General features: G+C 52.8%; 1 protein-coding gene across 1 annotated transcript in view; it reads left to right on the top strand.

The window, feature by feature from the left end:
- badb (BCL2 associated agonist of cell death b) overlaps positions 1-10,659 on the top strand; it is a 12,906-nt gene extending 2,247 nt beyond the window's left edge. Inside the window, exons 2-4 of the mRNA XM_041182066.1 lie at positions 1,106-1,280; positions 5,934-6,133; positions 8,417-10,659. Coding sequence (XP_041038000.1) covers positions 1,139-1,280; positions 5,934-6,133; positions 8,417-8,530 — 456 coding nt within the window. The 5' untranslated portion in view covers positions 1,106-1,138 and the 3' untranslated portion in view covers positions 8,531-10,659. The remainder of the gene's footprint in view (positions 1-1,105; positions 1,281-5,933; positions 6,134-8,416) is intronic.
- Positions 10,660-16,565: the final 5,906 nt, after the last annotated feature.

The following is a 16,565-nucleotide window of genomic DNA, read 5'->3' as shown; positions in this document are numbered from 1 at the left end:
GTGTGTGTGTGTGTGTGAGAGGCTGTGTGTGTGTGAGAGGCTGTGTGAGTGTGAGAGGCTGTGTGTGTGTGAGAGGCTGTGTGTGTGTGAGAGGCTGTGTGTGTGAGAGAGGCTGTGTGTGTGTGAGAGGCTGTGTGAGTGTGAGAGGCTGTGTGAGTGTGAGAGGCTGTGTGTGTGTGTGAGAGGCTGTGTGTGTGTGTGAGAGGCTGTGTGTGTGTGAGAGAGGCTGTGTGTGTGTGTGAGAGGCTGTGTGTGTGTGTGTGAGAGGCTGTGTGTGTGTGTGTGAGAGGCTGTGTGTGTGTGTGTGAGAGGCTGTGTGTGTGTGTGTGAGAGGCTGTGTGTGTGTGTGAGAGGCTGTGTGTGTGTGTGTGTGAGAGGCTGTGTGAGTGTGAGAGGCTGTGTGAGTGTGAGAGGCTGTGTGAGTGTGAGAGGCTGTGTGAGTGTGAGAGGCTGTGTGAGTGTGAGAGGCTGTGTGTGTGTGTGTGTGAGAGGCTGTGTGTGTGTGTGTGTGAGAGGCTGTGTGTGTGTGTGTGTGAGAGGCTGTGTGTGTGTGTGTGTGAGAGGCTGTGTGTGTGTGTGTGTGAGAGGCTGTGTGTGTGTGTGTGTGTGAGGCTGTGTGTGTGTGTGAGGCTGTGTGTGTGTGTGAGGCTGTGTGTGTGAGTGTGAGAGGCTGTGTGAGTGTGAGAGGCTGTGTGAGTGTGAGAGGCTGTGTGTGTGTGAGAGGCTGTGTGTGTGTGAGAGGCTGTGTGTGTGTGAGAGGCTGTGTGTGTGTGAGAGGCTGTGTGTGTGTGTGTGTGAGGCTGTGTGTGTGTGTGAGGCTGTGTGTGTGTGTGAGGCTGTGTGTGTGTGAGAGGCTGTGTGTGTGTGAGAGGCTGTGTGTGTGTGTGTGTGAGAGGCTGTGTGTGTGTGTGTGTGAGAGGCTGTGTGTGTGTGTGTGTGAGAGGCTGTGTGTGTGTGAGTGTGTGTGTGTGTGGGGGGGGGGATTCGGAGGAGGGTGGTGGCATAGAGGGCAGAAATCAAACTGGGCACTTTTCCCTCAGTGATGGGTAATGGTGAGAGTCACTGGCACAGAAAGGATTGAACCTTTCTCCCTCTCTCCCTACAGCCCATCCCACCTTCCAAAATCTTCCCTGATGTGATGGCAACACATTTCCAGATCTCGGAGTTTGCAACCTTCGATGAAAATGTGCGGATATCTGTGGGCGAGAGGTCGGAGGAGGGATTGGACGGTGGAAATGCTGACCTGCACTGTGGAGGAGCCAGAGGGAGACGCGTTGAAGGTGGGGACACGTTTCCATGCAGTTCCCAGGGAAAGTGGCCGCTCACTCTCACCACACCTTGTGCTGCAGGCTGAGACCTCCCCTCATCTCTCTCAGAGAGGCGGGGGGGGCAAGGCTCAGTCCACGGTCTCCACCCCACACCTCCATCCCAGTTACCCGCCTGAGGTCGCTATTCTAACCCCTGCCAACCATTCCTGGATAGGTTAACAAGCCCCACCTTCTCTCCACATTCTAATCTCATCTCCCGCCATTTCCGCCAACTCCAGCATGATGCCACCACCAAACACATCTTCCCTTCACCCCCCCCCCCGTCGGCATTCTGTAGGGATCGCTCCCTCCGGGACACCCTGGTCCACTCCTCCATCACCCCCTACTCCCCAACCCCCACCTATGGCACCTCCCCATGCCCACGCAAAAGATGCAACACCTGCCCCTTCACTTCCTCTCTCCTCATCGTCCAAGGGCCCAAACACTCCTTTCAAGTGAAGCAGCATTTCACTTGCATTTCCCCCAACTTAGTCTACTGCATTCGTTGCTCCCAATGCGGTCTCCTCTACATTGGAGGGACCAAACGCAGACTGGGTGACCGCTCTGCAGAACACCTTCGGTCTGTCCGCAAGCATGACCCAGACCTCCCTGTCGCTTGCCATTTCAACACTCCACCCTGCTCTCTTGCCCACATGTCTGTCCTTGGCTTGCTGCATTGTTCCAGTGAAGCCCAACGTAAACTGGAGGAACAGCACCTCATCTTCCGACTAGGCACTTTACAGCCTTCCGGACTGAATACTGAGTTCAACAACTTCGGAGCCCAGGTGCGCGGTGGTCTTCCATCTGAACACTCCCCTGTTCGGACAGAATTCCACATTGGCCCCAAGCCCCGAACCCTCCCTCGGGTGCTGGTGCCCCGCAATATGAGCCGCCTCGGGGACATGCCCTCCCTGCCTTTTGGCCCGACAAAGAGGGGCTTTTTGTACGGACTGCTGCTGCACACCTTCCATTTTCTCGCCCTCGCCCACGCCCGGACACGCCCTGGCGTGTCTTGTTGCCGTCCGGCGGCGGAGGCCCCCGATGGGAGGCCCTCTACGGAGGTGTCCTCCCCCTTTCTATCGGGGACCTGGGTTGGAGGGTGTTGCATGCAGCTGTCCCTTATAATCACAGAATGCATAGGTTCACGGACTCCCAGGACACATGCCCTTTTTGCGGTCTTGTGGAGTCCGTGGACCATGCTTATATAGGTTGTTGTAGACTGCACTCCCTTTTTAGTTATTTGAAGAACCTTTTATTGATGTTTTGTTTGCACTTCAGCCCCACGCTCCTGATCTATGGGCACCCGGTGCGGAAGGGGGTCGGGAAGGAGGAGGACCTCCTCGTGAACCTGCTCCTGGGCCCGGCCAAGTTGGCCATTAACAGGTCCAGGCAGCGGGCGATCGACGGGGGAGTCCCGCCCGATTGTTTGTCCCTCTTCCGCGGCTACGTTCGCTGCCGGATGTCCCTGGAGAGGGAGCACGCGGTGTCTGCTGGCACTCTCGAGGCCTTCCGTGCCCGGTGGGCACCGCAGGGACTGGAGTGTTTTGTCGACCCCTTTAATCACATTTTGATTTAAAGTTTGCAAGTTTCCTTTAAACTTTGTTCTTGGTTTTACAGCTGACCTGAATTAGGGGCTGTGCCTGATTTATCCCAATTTTGTTAATTTGGTTTTATTGGTTTTAACTCAAAAGAGTTAAATCTTCCTAACTTGCTTGGCAAAAATAGCCAATGGTTATGGTACTGGGCTTGTAACCCCAAGATCAAGAGTTCAACAACTTCGGACCGTGAGCTCTGTCCCCCTGTTTTGTTACTTTGCCCTGTGCGGGTCTGAATCTAGTTTCTCACGATGTAATTTTTTTGCTTTCAGACAGAGCTGTCCTTCATTCTGCCATTCACACTCACTCTGGGCCAATGCTTTGTCTCTTTGCCACGACCATTCCTGCTCCCTATATCTTGTGGTCCATCTCACCGTTGGTATTTAATATGCCCTGCACCCCACCCTATCCCACACCTTCTCTTTTGCTCCACCTCCTCCCTCTGCTTTTTGCCAATACCATAAAACTCATCGCATTTCTACCTCCCTCCAGTTCTAAAGCAGATTCACACAGACTCCAAACGCTAACTCTGGTTCTGCCTCCACCGATGCTGCCAGACCTGCTGAGGTTTTACGGCACTTCCTGTATTTTACTTCAGGTTTCCAGCATCTACGGTGTTTTGCATTTATCCTTGCCCTTTCTGTTGGGTCCCAGTCCTCATTCTCTTCTGAACATGGCCGCTTCAGTCTCACCACGCCTGTGCATCAGGTCCAAAACTCAACTCCTGCCTTTCATCCCTGGTGTGGTGATAGGAATATCCCCGTCTCTCCAGCCCCTGTCACCTCCTCGGGACGTCCCACAGTGTTTCACACACAATGATGGAATTCTTTTCTTTTGAAGTGTGCTCAGAGTTGTCATGTTGGAAATGCAGCAACCCAGTTACGCACAGCAAGATCCCACAAACAGCAATGTGATAATGACCCAGATCATCTGTTTTTAGTGATGTTGGGTGAGGGATAAATATCAGCCCCAGGACACCGGGGAGAACTTCCCCCTGCTCTTCTTCCAATAGTGGCCGTGGGATCTTTTACCCCCACCCGAGAGGGCAGACGGGGCCTCGGTATAATGTCTCATCCTGAAAGATGGCAACTCCAACAGTGCGGCACTCCCTCAGCACTGACCCTCCGACAGTGCGGCACACCCTCAGTACTGACCCTCCGACAGTGCGGCGCTCCCTCAGCGCTGACCCTCCGACAGTGCGGCGCTCCCTCAGCGCTGACCCTCCGACAGTGCGGCGCTCCCTCAGCGCTGACCCTCCGACAGTGCGGCGCTCCCTCAGCGCTGACCCTCCGACAGTGCGGCGCTCCCTCAGCGCTGACCCTCCGACAGTGCGGCGCTCCCTCAGCGCTGACCCTCCGACAGTGCGGCGCTCCCTCAGCGCTGACCCTCCGACAGTGCGGCGCTCCCTCAGCGCTGACCCTCCGACAGTGCGGCGCTCCCTCAGCGCTGACCCTCCGACAGTGCGGCGCTCCCTCAGCGCTGACCCTCCGACAGTGCGGCGCTCCCTCAGCGCTGACCCTCCGACAGTGCGGCGCTCCCTCAGCGCTGACCCTCCGACAGTGCGGCGCTCCCTCAGCGCTGACCCTCCGACAGTGCGGCGCTCCCTCAGCGCTGACCCTCCGACAGTGCGGCGCTCCCTCAGCGCTGACCCTCCGACAGTGCGGCGCTCCCTCAGCGCTGACCCTCCGACAGTGCGGCGCTCCCTCAGCGCTGACCCTCCGACAGTGCGGCGCTCCCTCAGCACTGACCCTCCAACAGTGCAGCGCTCCCTCAGCACTGACCGTCCAGCAGTACGGCACTCCCTCAGTACTGACCCTCCGACAGCGCGGCACTCCCTCAGCACTGACCCTCCGGCAGTGCGGCGCTCCCTCAGGACTGACCCTCCGACAGTGCGGCTCTCCCTCAGCACTGACCCTCCGGCAGTGCGGCGCTCCCTCAGCACTGACCCTCCGGCAGTGCGGCGCTCCCTCAGCACTGACCCTCCGACAGTGCGGCGCTCCCTCAGCGCTGACCCTCCGGCAGTGCAGCGCTCCCTCAGCACTGACCCTCCGACAGTGCGGCGCTCCCTCAGCACTGACCCTCCGACAGTGCGGCGCTCCCTCAGCACTGACCCTCCGACAGTGCGGCTCTCCCTCAGCACTGACCCTCCGACAGTGCGGCGCTCCCAGAGTATGGGACTGGGGAACGTCAGTTTGGTTTTTGGGGATCGAGTCTCTGGAGTGGGGGTTCGAGAACACGACCTTCTGATTGAGGAGAGCGGGAAGCAGTGAGTGCCGTGGGTGACTGCCTGCGTGAACCTCAGTCGACAGGGGATGGGTGCCGCTGGTCTTACCGAAGACAGAGAGCCATGCAAACTTTCTGGGCTGAATTTTAGCCGTTGGTGACCGGGGGCCAACATGTAAAACGATGCAGGATGATGTCAGGCGGAACCCCCGATGTCACCCAGCCCCATTTCAATTCTCAGGAAGGCGGGGGTGCAGCATAATCAGCTGTGGGACCGCCGACTTGTCAATGGCCAATTGAGGCCATCGACAGGATCAATGAAACAAGTAAAGGAACTGCCCGTCCAACCTTCAGGTCAGGAGCTCCCGGCGGGAACTAGAGGAAACATGAAACCTCATCCAGCGGTGGGACGAGGCTTCGCACAGGGGTTTTAACCATGTGACTAAAGTTACCCTGTAACTTGTGAACGTGTGACATGAGGGGGACATGTTAGGGAATTATTACTTTTCTCTCTTTTTAATATTTTTCAGGGTGTCAGCGATCTCCCTGAGGCTGCACTTAGCCTCAGGGAGGTGTGCGCTCTGTTCGTGCCCACGTGTGGAAGGAGCGCGCTCTCGCTTGTGGGGAATTCCCCCCCCCCCCCTCCCCGCTCGCACAGAGCGCGTCCCGCCGGACATCACGCCGGGTGGGCCTTAGTTGGCCCGCCCGGGTAAAATGGCGCCGGGGATTGGGTTGGGCCCGACAGGCTGGAAATTCTGCCCCCTGATATCCACACTCACGCTAATTTCTCTCTCCCTCTCCCCCGCAGCGGCTGAGACGATTGTGTTTCACGATGGCGTTCCCCTAGCTCGGAGGGTGTCCCTACCTGAAGTGGAGCTGCTGGAGGACACCTCGACGCTCAGGGGCCGGACGAGGTCTGAGCCTCCCAACTTCTGGCTGGCTGTTCGGTACGGACGTGAGCTCCGAAGGATGAGCGACGAGTTTGTCTCCACTTTTAACCAGAACAAGGTTTGTCCCTGGCACTGCCAACCTCCCCCCACCCCCCCCCACCCACCCCCAACCACCGAGACAACTCCCCGCGCCCCACCCGGCCCCCTCCTCAGTTACCCTTCCATCTCTGGCAAGATCTCCATCTCCCCACCTCCTGTCACCACTCCCCCCACCCGGGACGTCCCAGAGTGTTTCACACACAATGAAGGACTTTATTTTTTTGAAGTGTGGTCACTGTTGTGATGCAGGAAACTCGGCAGCCCATTGACGCACAGCAAGATCCCACAAACAGCAACGTGATAATGACCCAGATCATCTGTTTTTAGTGATGTTGGGTGAGGGATAAATATTGGCCCCAGGACACCGGGGAGAAATCCCCCCTGCTCTTCTCCCAATAGTGGCCGTGGGATCTTTTACACCCACCCGAGAGGGCAGACGGGGCCTCGGTTTAATGTCTCATCCTGAAAGACGGCACCTCCGACAGTGCAGCACTCCCTCAGCACTGACCCTCCGACAGTGCGGCGCTCCCTCAGCACTGACCCTCCGACAGTGCGGCACTCCCTCAGCACTGACCCTCCGACAGTGCGGCGCTCCCTCAGCACTGACCCTCCGACAGTGCGGCTCTCCCTCAGCACTGACCCTCCGACAGTGTGGCGCTCCCTCAGCACTGACCCTCCGACAGTGCAGCGCTCCCTCAGTACTGACCCTCTGACAGTGTGATACTCCCTCAGGACTGACCCTCTGACAGTGTGACACTCTCTCAGGACTGACCCTCCGGCAGTGCGGCTCTCCCTCAGCACTGACCCTCCAACAGTGCAGCGCTCCCTCGGCACCGACCCTCCGACAGTGCGGCGCTCCCTCGGCACCGACCCTCCGACAGTGCGGCGCTCCCTCGGCACCGACCCTCCGACAGTGCGGCGCTCCCTCGGCACCGACCCTCCGACAGTGCGGCGCTCCCTCGGAACCGACCCTCCGACAGTGCGGCGCTCCCTCGGCACCGACCCTCCGACAGTGCGGCGCTCCCTCGGCACCGACCCTCCGACAGTGCGGCGCTCCCTCGGCACCGACCCTCCGACAGTGCGGCGCTCCCTCGGCACCGACCCTCCGACAGTGCGGCGCTCCCTCGGCACCGACCCTCCGACAGTGCGGCGCTCCCTCGGCACCGACCCTCCGACAGTGCGGCGCTCCCTCGGCACCGACCCTCCGACAGTGCGGCGCTCCCTCAGTACCGACCCTCCGACAGTGCGGCGCTCCCTCAGTACCGACCCTCTGACAGTGTGACACTCCCTCAGGACTGACCCTCCGACAGTGCGGCTCTCCCTCAGCACTGACCCTCCGGCAGTGCGGCGCTCCCTCAGCACTGACCCTCCGGCAGTGCGGCGCTCCCTCAGCACTGACCCTCCGACAGTGCGGCGCTCCCTCAGCACTGACCCTCCGGCAGTGCGGCGCTCCCTCAGCACTGACCCTCCTGCAGTGCGGCGCTCCCTCAGCGCTGACCCTCCGGCAGTGCAGCGCTCCCTCAGCACTGACCCTCCGGCAGTGCGGCGCTCCCTCAGCACTGACCCTCCGACAGTGCAGCGCTCCCTCAGTACTTGATGTGTTGTCCTGGTTTGTGGCGCCAGAATCTCTGCTGTGGGGGTTTGACTCCATGCCCTCCAATCTCGGAAGTGAGGGAGAGAACAAGAGAGGGTGAGAAAGAGACAGTGAATGAGAGAAAGGGGAAGTGAGAGTGAAAGGGAGCGAAGTAGCGAGAAAGGGAGAGGAAGAGAGAGTGAGAAAGGGAGCGAGCAAGAGTAAGAAAGGTAATGAGCGAGACTGAGAAAGGTATAGAGAGAGTGAGAAAGGGAGAGTCAGGGAGAGTGAAAGGGAGTGAGAAAGGGAAAGTGAGAAATGGTGAGAGAGAGAATAAGAAAGGGAGAGAGAGATGGAGTGAGAAAAGGAGAATGCAAGAGCAAGAAAGGGAATGAGCGAGAGTGACAAATGGACAGCGAGAGTGAGAAAGGGAGGGAAGGAGTGAGAGAAAAGGAGAGGGGCGGAGAGTGAAAGGGACAGTGAAGAAGAGTGTGTGTGTGTGGCAGCCGCTGACAATGGCTGACACCATGAAGGGCCTCTACTCGGAGGGAGTGTTGGTGAGAAGCTGTCACTTTGGAATCTGTAACCAGATTGACCTTCAAATGAGATGAGCTGGGATGAAGCGGCGGTGCTGGGGGGCGGACGGGGTGAGGGTTGGCGGGGGGGGAAGGGCTCCAAAATCCTGGGCGATCGGCGAATGATCCTTCAATGTCTTTCCTCCTGATACAGGGGCTTCGCATCTCCAAGAGTGCCGGGGCGATTGTGACCACCTTTTACCGAAAGGTGATGTGCTACCTCCCTGGGAGGGGCACGACAGACACCCAACCCACTGCTGACTGCTGATAGACCCCCTTCGGAAACAAACCCCCACCCCCTCCTCTCTCCTTCCGATCGAAAGCCCGACCCAAGCAAATCGGTGAGCAGGAAGGATCGTCGAACTCACTCAGGCTGAGCTTTGGGGGTCTGTCAGGTTGTTGGTGGGAGGAGGGTGTGAGACAATACACCCAGACAGCGGGCAATTCGCCTCACCGCCGAATTCAACTAGTGAACAAAAAAACACTTGCTCTTCGCTTGACTTTTTATAAACTGCTACCCCTCACTCACCCGGTTAATGGAATGTTTTGTCTTTTTAATTCAAGGGTGGAAGTTTAGCCATAGCCTGGCAGGGCCCTGTGTAGTCCACATCTGGAGTAACTGTACGGTAACAGGATACTGTAAAGAGGATGTTTTGCCTTTGGAAAGAGTGCAGCTTAGATCACCGTCCACCACCTTCAACATACACTCCCTTCACCACCGACGCACAGTAGCAGCAGTTGTGTGTACCATCTACAAGATGCACTGCAGCAACTCACCAAGGCTCCTTAGACAGCACCTTCCAAACCCACGACCACTATCATCTAGAAGGACAAGGGCAGCAGATACATGGGGAACATCACCACCTGGAAGTTCCCCTCCAAGCCACTCACCATCCTGACTTGGAAATATATCGGCCGTTCCTTCACTGCCGCCGGGTCAAAATCCTGGAACTCCCTCCCTAACAGCGCGGTGGGTGTACCTACACCACATGGACTGCAGCGGCTCAAGAAGGCAGCTCACTACCACCGTCTCAAGGGGCAACAAGGGATGGGCAATAAATGCAGGGCCCAGCCAGCGAAGCCCACTTCATCCGAAATAAATTGGTAGAGGTGTGGAACTCTGTCCCGGAGAAGGTGTGAGCTGGATAATTTTAAATGTTGAGGCTGATGAGTTTTTCTCTTGGCAGAGTATTACTGATAGGCTTGGATCAGTCACCCAGGACCACACCCTGTGGGGGTGGGGGAGCAATCTCTCTCCTATGATGCGCTATGCAGCCACATATCCCATTGATTGTTCGGGTGTTCAGCCTCCAGTGCAGTATTGCCAGTGGGTAAGTGCCCCAGTGTTCATCATTAAATGTGCAAACTGACCATTCAGCCCATCTGCTCATGTTTCTGCCCCACACGAGCCTCCCCCATCCCCATATCCTTCTATCCCTTTCTCCCTCATGTGTTTATCCAGCTTCCCCCTTAAATGTATCGATACTATTCACCTCGACCACTCCCTGTGGGAGCGAGTCCCACATTCTCCCCACTCTGGGTGAAGGAGTTTCTCCTGAATTCCCCATCAGATTTATTAGTGACTGTCTTATATCGATGGGCCTCTAGTTCTGGTCTCCACCACCAGCCCCCCCACATCCCCCCACCTGGGTGTGGGACACGGAGACAGGGATTGTGCGCGGTAACTCCGAGTGTGGGATACGGAGACTGGGAATGTGCACGGTAACTCCGAGTGTGGGACACGGAGACCGGGACTGTGCGCGGTAACTCCGAGTGTGGGATACGGAGATTGGAAACCAAGTCGGGGAGATGTTGCTGCTCTCTGTTGAGGATGGGTACCTCAGGTTTTGTGGCGGGGTGGGGGGGGGGTTTAGGAAGTGGTGGTGCTAAATTTCTTTTTAAGGTTGTTTTGGGGTTATTATGGAACCAAGGCCAATGCAAGCGATATCAAGTTCACAGGAACCTTTGCAACAGGGCTGCCTGAATCCAGCTGCAATAGAGAGCATAGCCATGCAATAATCTTGCCCGGGAAGAACTGAATGAGAGGGGCTGCTACTTGTGCGATGGGACCCTCGACACCCAGCAAGAGTCGGTGCCCTCGGGCAGGGCATGAAAAGACGCGTTTGCAAATTCAGTGACTGAATCTTACCGAGTGGTGTTTTGGTGAGGATCTTGAGGGAGGGGCGAGGCTGGATTGGGATTTAATTAAATTTAAAACAGTTGACTGAAGGAACTGCATGTGGCGTTTCCCACCCCCACTACCGAGGCAATTGTGAAGATTTCAAAATAATGTCCTGCTGTATACTAAGTGATGTAATTAAATTAAAATAACTTAACCTGTGCATGCACTGTTGGTGGAGCTAAATAAAAGTAAATCCTAATGGGTTTAAAAATAAATAATCTTGTCACACGTCTTGAGTTTCTACCAAACAAAGACTTCACCCTACAAATGTACACTGGGTCTTTACTCTCTTCTGTCCCACCCTCCCCCAGTCATCCCCCCCTCAACTCTCCAAAACTCTGCTGCCCCTTTCCAAACACACCTAAGCCCGCTCTCCTTCCTCCTAGCCTTTGGCTCCTAGTCCACCGATTCTTGATGGGTGGGCAGAATACCCACTCGGTGTTGGAATACAACAGCATAAAAGCATCTCTACCACTGCGTCTCCACTGATCTGCCCCTTAACCTCATTCGCCAGTTCACAAGGAACATCCCAGAAATAGCTGCAAATTAGGGAGTGGAAAGTAGGGAGGAACTCAGGAAAACTACAAATCACCAGGGAAGTGGTACTGAGTAAATTGTTGGGAGCTGCGGGCTGACAAGTCCCCGGGTCATGATGGACTTCATCCTAGTGTCTTAAAAGCGGCTGGAGAGATAGTTGATGCATTGGTTTTAATTTCCCAAAACTCATTAGATTCCATTGGAAAGTAGTAAATATAATTCCTTTATTCAAAAAGGGAGACGGAAAGCAGGAAACTATCGGCCAGTTAGCCAAACATCTGTCACAGGGAAAATGTTAGAAGCCTATTATTAAAGATGTTAATAGCAAGGCACTTGGAGAAATTCAAGGCAATCACGCAGAGTCAAAACAATAAAAACAAAAAAACTGCGGATGCTGGAAATCCAAAACAAGAACAGAAATACCTGGAAAAACTCAGCAGGTCTGGCAGCATCGGCGGAGAAGAGTTGACGTTTCGAGTCCTCGTGACCCTTCCACAGAACCGAGTAAAAATAGGATACTCAGTTCTGCTGGAGGGTCACGAGAGGTCTCGAAATGTCAACTTTGTTCTTCTCCGCTCACGTAGAGTCAACGTGGTTTTTATGAAAGGGAAACCACGTTGAATCAATTTATTGGAGTTCTTTGAAGGGGTCTGAGGGAATGGGTTCTAAAAAATATTTTTGGGGAATATTGTGCTAACCTGTAAAGGAGGCTGGATGTCAAGAGTGTAATTTAATTAAGCTGGGCAGAGTTTGGTCTGGAAAGGTGAGAAGGTTAAAAGGCGTTGGGTTCAGAGCCAACATTTGCATTTGCAGACAAGTTGAAAGATTGTTTGAATTTCAAAGGGGTATTAGAAGGCGGCAAGGAAAATGTACGCATCTTGCAGGAGCTCCTAAGTAAACAAGTAGCGGGGGATATGATGTTTTTATTGGCCCCAGATCAAAGACAAGATGGATGCATGAAAGATCTTACATTTGGAAGGGTTTGAGTTTCAAAGGGGTGTGAGAACAATGGGTTTAAAAATGAAAAGAGAATAAGACGTATTTGAGGAAAGATTGAAAGCTGTATGTGTGGGCCAGGTGCTGTGCAAGCCCAGTCTTGTATAGGAAGCAGCTTCCAGCCAGCCCAGAGAAGTGTCTGGTTGGTCCAGAAAGTGAGGATTTGTTATAAGCTTTGGATTTCCATTGTTGAGGGAGAGGGAAGCTTGTGAAACATCTCCCATATAGCAGCAGTGGGTGCCCTGCGGTAATATTACTGGATGTTTTATAGATTAAGAATCTATAGGGACCGTTGCCTGGAAAAGGGTGTTTATTTGTGAAATAAAAGCAGGAAATGCTGGAAAAACTCAACTGGCAGCATCCATAGACAGAGAAACAGTTCTCGTTTCGAGTCCATGTGACTTCTTCAGAGCCTATTGCTTTATTTGTGAATCTAGCTAAGTAGAAATCTTTAGGGAAATGTTATAAGACTAAATTTAACTGTAACTAATCTCATGTTTAAGTTTTTTCTTTTGTTAATAAATGTTTTAATATTTAAAATCTTCAAAAGTGGCAGTGGAATCTTTACTTCTGACTTCAGTACACATACCTTCTCATAATAAACTATAAATTGCAAATCGTTGTGATATCTTGGCCAAGTTTCCCTTTGGTCAGCCTGGCAATTACCACCTGCCATGTTCCACATGCTGTGGATAAAGGGACACCAGTGGTTGTACTGTATTTATATTTCCAGAAGGCATTTGATAGTGTGCCATATCAAAGGTTATTACAGAAAATAAAAGCTCATGGTATAGGGGGTAACGTATCAGCATGGATAGAAGATTGGCTGGCTAATAGGAAACCAGTGTAGCCATGAATGGGTCTTTTTCTGGTTGGTAGGATGTGATGAACGGTGTGCCACAGGGATCGATCAAATCAGTGCTGGGGCTTCCACTTTTTACAATTTATATAATGACTTGGATGAAGGCACCTAAGGTATGGTGGCTAAATTTGTTGATCATACAAAGATGGGTAGGAAAGTAAGTTGTGAAGAGGACATAAGGAGGCTGCAAGGGGACATAAGCAAGTGGGCAAAGATCTGGAAAATGGAATATAACGTGGGAAAATATGAAATTGTCCATTTTGGCAGGAAGAATAAAGAAAAAGTTTCTTATCTAAATGAGAGATTGCAGAGCTCTGAGGTGTAGGGGGATCTAGGTATCCTCCTGCATGAATCACAGGTACAGCAAGTCATTAGGAAAGTTAATGGAATGTTAATTTTTTTTATTGTGCGGGGAATTGAATATAAAAGTAATGAGGTTACACTTCAGTGGTACAGGGCACTGGTGAGACCACATCTGGAGTATTGTGTACAGTATTGGCCTCCTTATTTAAGGAGAAATGCAAATGCATCTGCAGATCGGAGAAGGTTTACTAAGCTAATACCAGGAATGGGTGGGTTGACTTATGCAGGAAGGTTGGACAAGCTAGGCATGTAACCACTGGAATTTAGGAGAGTAAGAGACAGGTTGATTAAAACATACAAGATCCTGAGGGGTCTTGACAGGGTGGATGTGGAGAGGATGTTTCCGCTGGTGGGAGAATCCTGAACGAGGGGTCACTGTTTAAAAGTTAGGAGTCACCCAGCTAAGACACAGATGAGAAGAATTTTTTTCCCCCCCCTCTCTCGGAGGGTGGAGTGTCTTTGGAACTCCCTTCCTCAAAAGGGAAGTGGAAGCAAAGTCTTTGAATGGTTTCAAGGCAGATAAACAAGGGGGCGGAGGGGTAGGCAGGTGGTTAGTCAGATCAGTCATGATCCTACTGGATAGCGGAGCAGGCTGAATAACCTACTCCTAACTCACATATGAGAAAAGAGTGCTGACCGGTTGAGGCATCGCCATGAAGAATGCACCAGGGAACCATTGTCGCACCCACCCCACCCCGAGTTTTCGTTTAATTTCACGAGGGTACAATGCCTGAACGTATTTTCTCTCTGTTTACAGAGGACGGGTGCCTGTGTCTGAATGTGTAGCAAGTGGAAGTGAGCTACACTGCGAGCCCAGCCATAATATTACATTGGTTGTTAGTGTAATTCTTAGCGCACTCGGGATTGTTCAGTAACCGCTGTCCAATATCGGAATCACATGACGTGAGACATTATACCCTTGAGTTTTGCAAGCACAAATACAGTTCGCACTCTGCCTATTGCGAACAGCAGGAGGGACGTGCCGCCAGTTACTGAGATGTACAAATACAAACCTGGCCTCACTCCAGCACTGAAACCCAGACACGCTGCCCATCTGTGTGCTCAGCAGAACACAAACTCGTTTAAAAAAATAAAAAGCAACCTTCAGGGGTCTTAAAGCACCGATGAATAGAGAGTTTTAAAAAGAAAAAAACCCATAGCACATTCCTTTAAGTAAAAGCACATTGTACAGAAGCCCCAATACACTAGCAGCCACGCAGAATCATTACAGCACAGGAGGCCATTCGGCCCATCACGTCTGCACTGGCTCTCCAACTGAGCAGCTCACTCAGTGCTATTCTCTCTGTAACCCTGCACATTCTTCCTTTTCAGATAAGTCCAATTCCCTCTTGAATGCTTCGAATCCTCCACCACACTCTCCGGCAGCGCAGTCCAGTTGCTAGCCACTTGCTGTGTGAAAAAGTTTCTCCTTATGTTGTCGTTGCTTCTTTTGCCAATTGCTTTAAATCTGTCCCTTCTGGTTCTCCATTCTCTCACCAGTGGGAACAGTTTCTCCCCCACCAGACCCCTTGATTTTGAATGCTTCTGTTAAATTTCCTCTTAGCCTTTTCTTCTCCCATCTATCCACGTAACTGAAGTTCTCCATCCCTGGAACCATCCTCGTGAATCTCCTCTGCACTCTCTCTCCAACACTTTCACATCCTTCCTGAAGTGTGGCACCCAGAACTGGATGCAGTACCCCAGCTAAGGCCAGTTTAACGTAAAAACAAAAAAACTGTGGATGCTGGAAATCCAAAACAAAAACAGAAAAACCTGGAAAAACTCAGCAGGTCTGACAGCATCGGTGGAGAAGAAAAGAGTTGACGTTTCGAGTCCTCATGACCCTTCACCTTTGTTCTTCTCCGCCGATGCTGCCAGACCTGCTGAGTTTTTCCAGGTATTTCTGTTTTTGTTCCAGTTTGACGTAACCTCTTTGCTCTCATACTCCATGCCCCTATTAAGAAAGCCTAGGATACTGTATGCTTTTTGAACGGTTCCCGTCCTCCTGCAGTCAGGTTTAAAAAAGAGAGTGAAACATGACAAGTAAGAAAACGTAGTTTATTTTATGAATCTTGCCCCCCCCCCCTTACCCATTTTTCAATAAACATTTCACATCGAGAGAGAGAGAGAGCATAAGGAAAAATTGTGGAACTGCCCCAGGGCTTCCAACCTCCAGCTCAAATTAAAAAAAAATGTTTTTACATGTTTGCTCCCTGTGCAATTGTGACACACACAGGAAGGAACCCCCGAGACAAAAGTAGTCAGTTTAATGGGACAGTAGCCTGGAATGGCAAGCAGAGTGTGCTGGAGATCAGCAGCTCATAGTGAAGCGTGCAACAGTTCGGGGAGTAACTGCTGCACTTCTGGCCCACCGACTCTCTGGCTCAGGATCTGGCAGTGTTCAATAGGCCCCCTTTTCACTCTCCACCTCCTGGAAAACAGAGGTGTGCTCACAAGTCCTGCGATTTGTTTGGGGGGGGGATGGCGGAGAGAGGAGTGTTGCTGGGAAGACACAAGCCCCCTCTTTACTCCTCCTCATGCCCTTCTTGCTTGCAACACTGTGCGCCACCCAGGGTGGTAGGTGGGGAACGCAAGGGAAAATAAACCGCAGCTGAGTGGGGGGAGGGAGGGAGGGGAGGGGGGTGGGGGGGAAAAAAGGCGAGGGTGCCGAAATAAAATGCCATTGCTGTGCAACGCTTAACACAACTGTCAAAAATGGTTTACATCATTTCACAAAAAGAAAAAAAAAATTAACACACTGTTTAAAAACAAGTCACTGGGTGAGAGACAGAGCACTGATCACAGAATGAGATACCGACAAGCACGGCGACAGCCATTTTATAAAGACTGGGAAGTCACTGTGGAAACTGTTTCCAAAAAGTGATGGCGGGGAACCACAGGTTAAGCACAGGAGATACTGTCGCCTTTAATAGCATCCGCACAAACGCTTTGCTCTCTCCTCCAATCTCTCCCATTATAATGTCCACCCTACCACCACCGCTCCGACCAAGACGACAGACAGGCAAGGCAAGTCAGTCCGCTTCAGCTTTATACAATTCATTCCGAATCCTTGTGGGTGTCCAACGCCTTCTCGGTTGAAAGGTGATCGAGCGTCAGAAGAATGCCGTGTGGGCGGAGGCAAGTATAGGATCGCAAGTCCAGCTTCTGAAAGTTTCTCTTAGATTTTGCAAAGAAAGGGCGTGTGTGTGTGTGTGTGTGTGTGTGTGTGTGTGTGTGTGTGCGTGTGGGGTGGGGTGGGGTGGGGAGGGAGGGGGGTGTGTGGAAGTATGACCAGGAGACAGCGTTTCCACCCAAAACCCCTTCCTGTGCAAAGCACCCTTAAAACGGTCTGCCCTGCACCAT

The sequence above is a fragment of the Carcharodon carcharias genome (assembly GCF_017639515.1).
Source record: "Carcharodon carcharias isolate sCarCar2 chromosome 37 unlocalized genomic scaffold, sCarCar2.pri SUPER_37_unloc_3, whole genome shotgun sequence".
NCBI lineage: Eukaryota > Metazoa > Chordata > Chondrichthyes > Lamniformes > Lamnidae > Carcharodon > Carcharodon carcharias.
The sequence above is the reverse complement of the archived record's forward strand: the minus strand, read 5'-3'. Positions and strand labels throughout refer to the sequence as shown.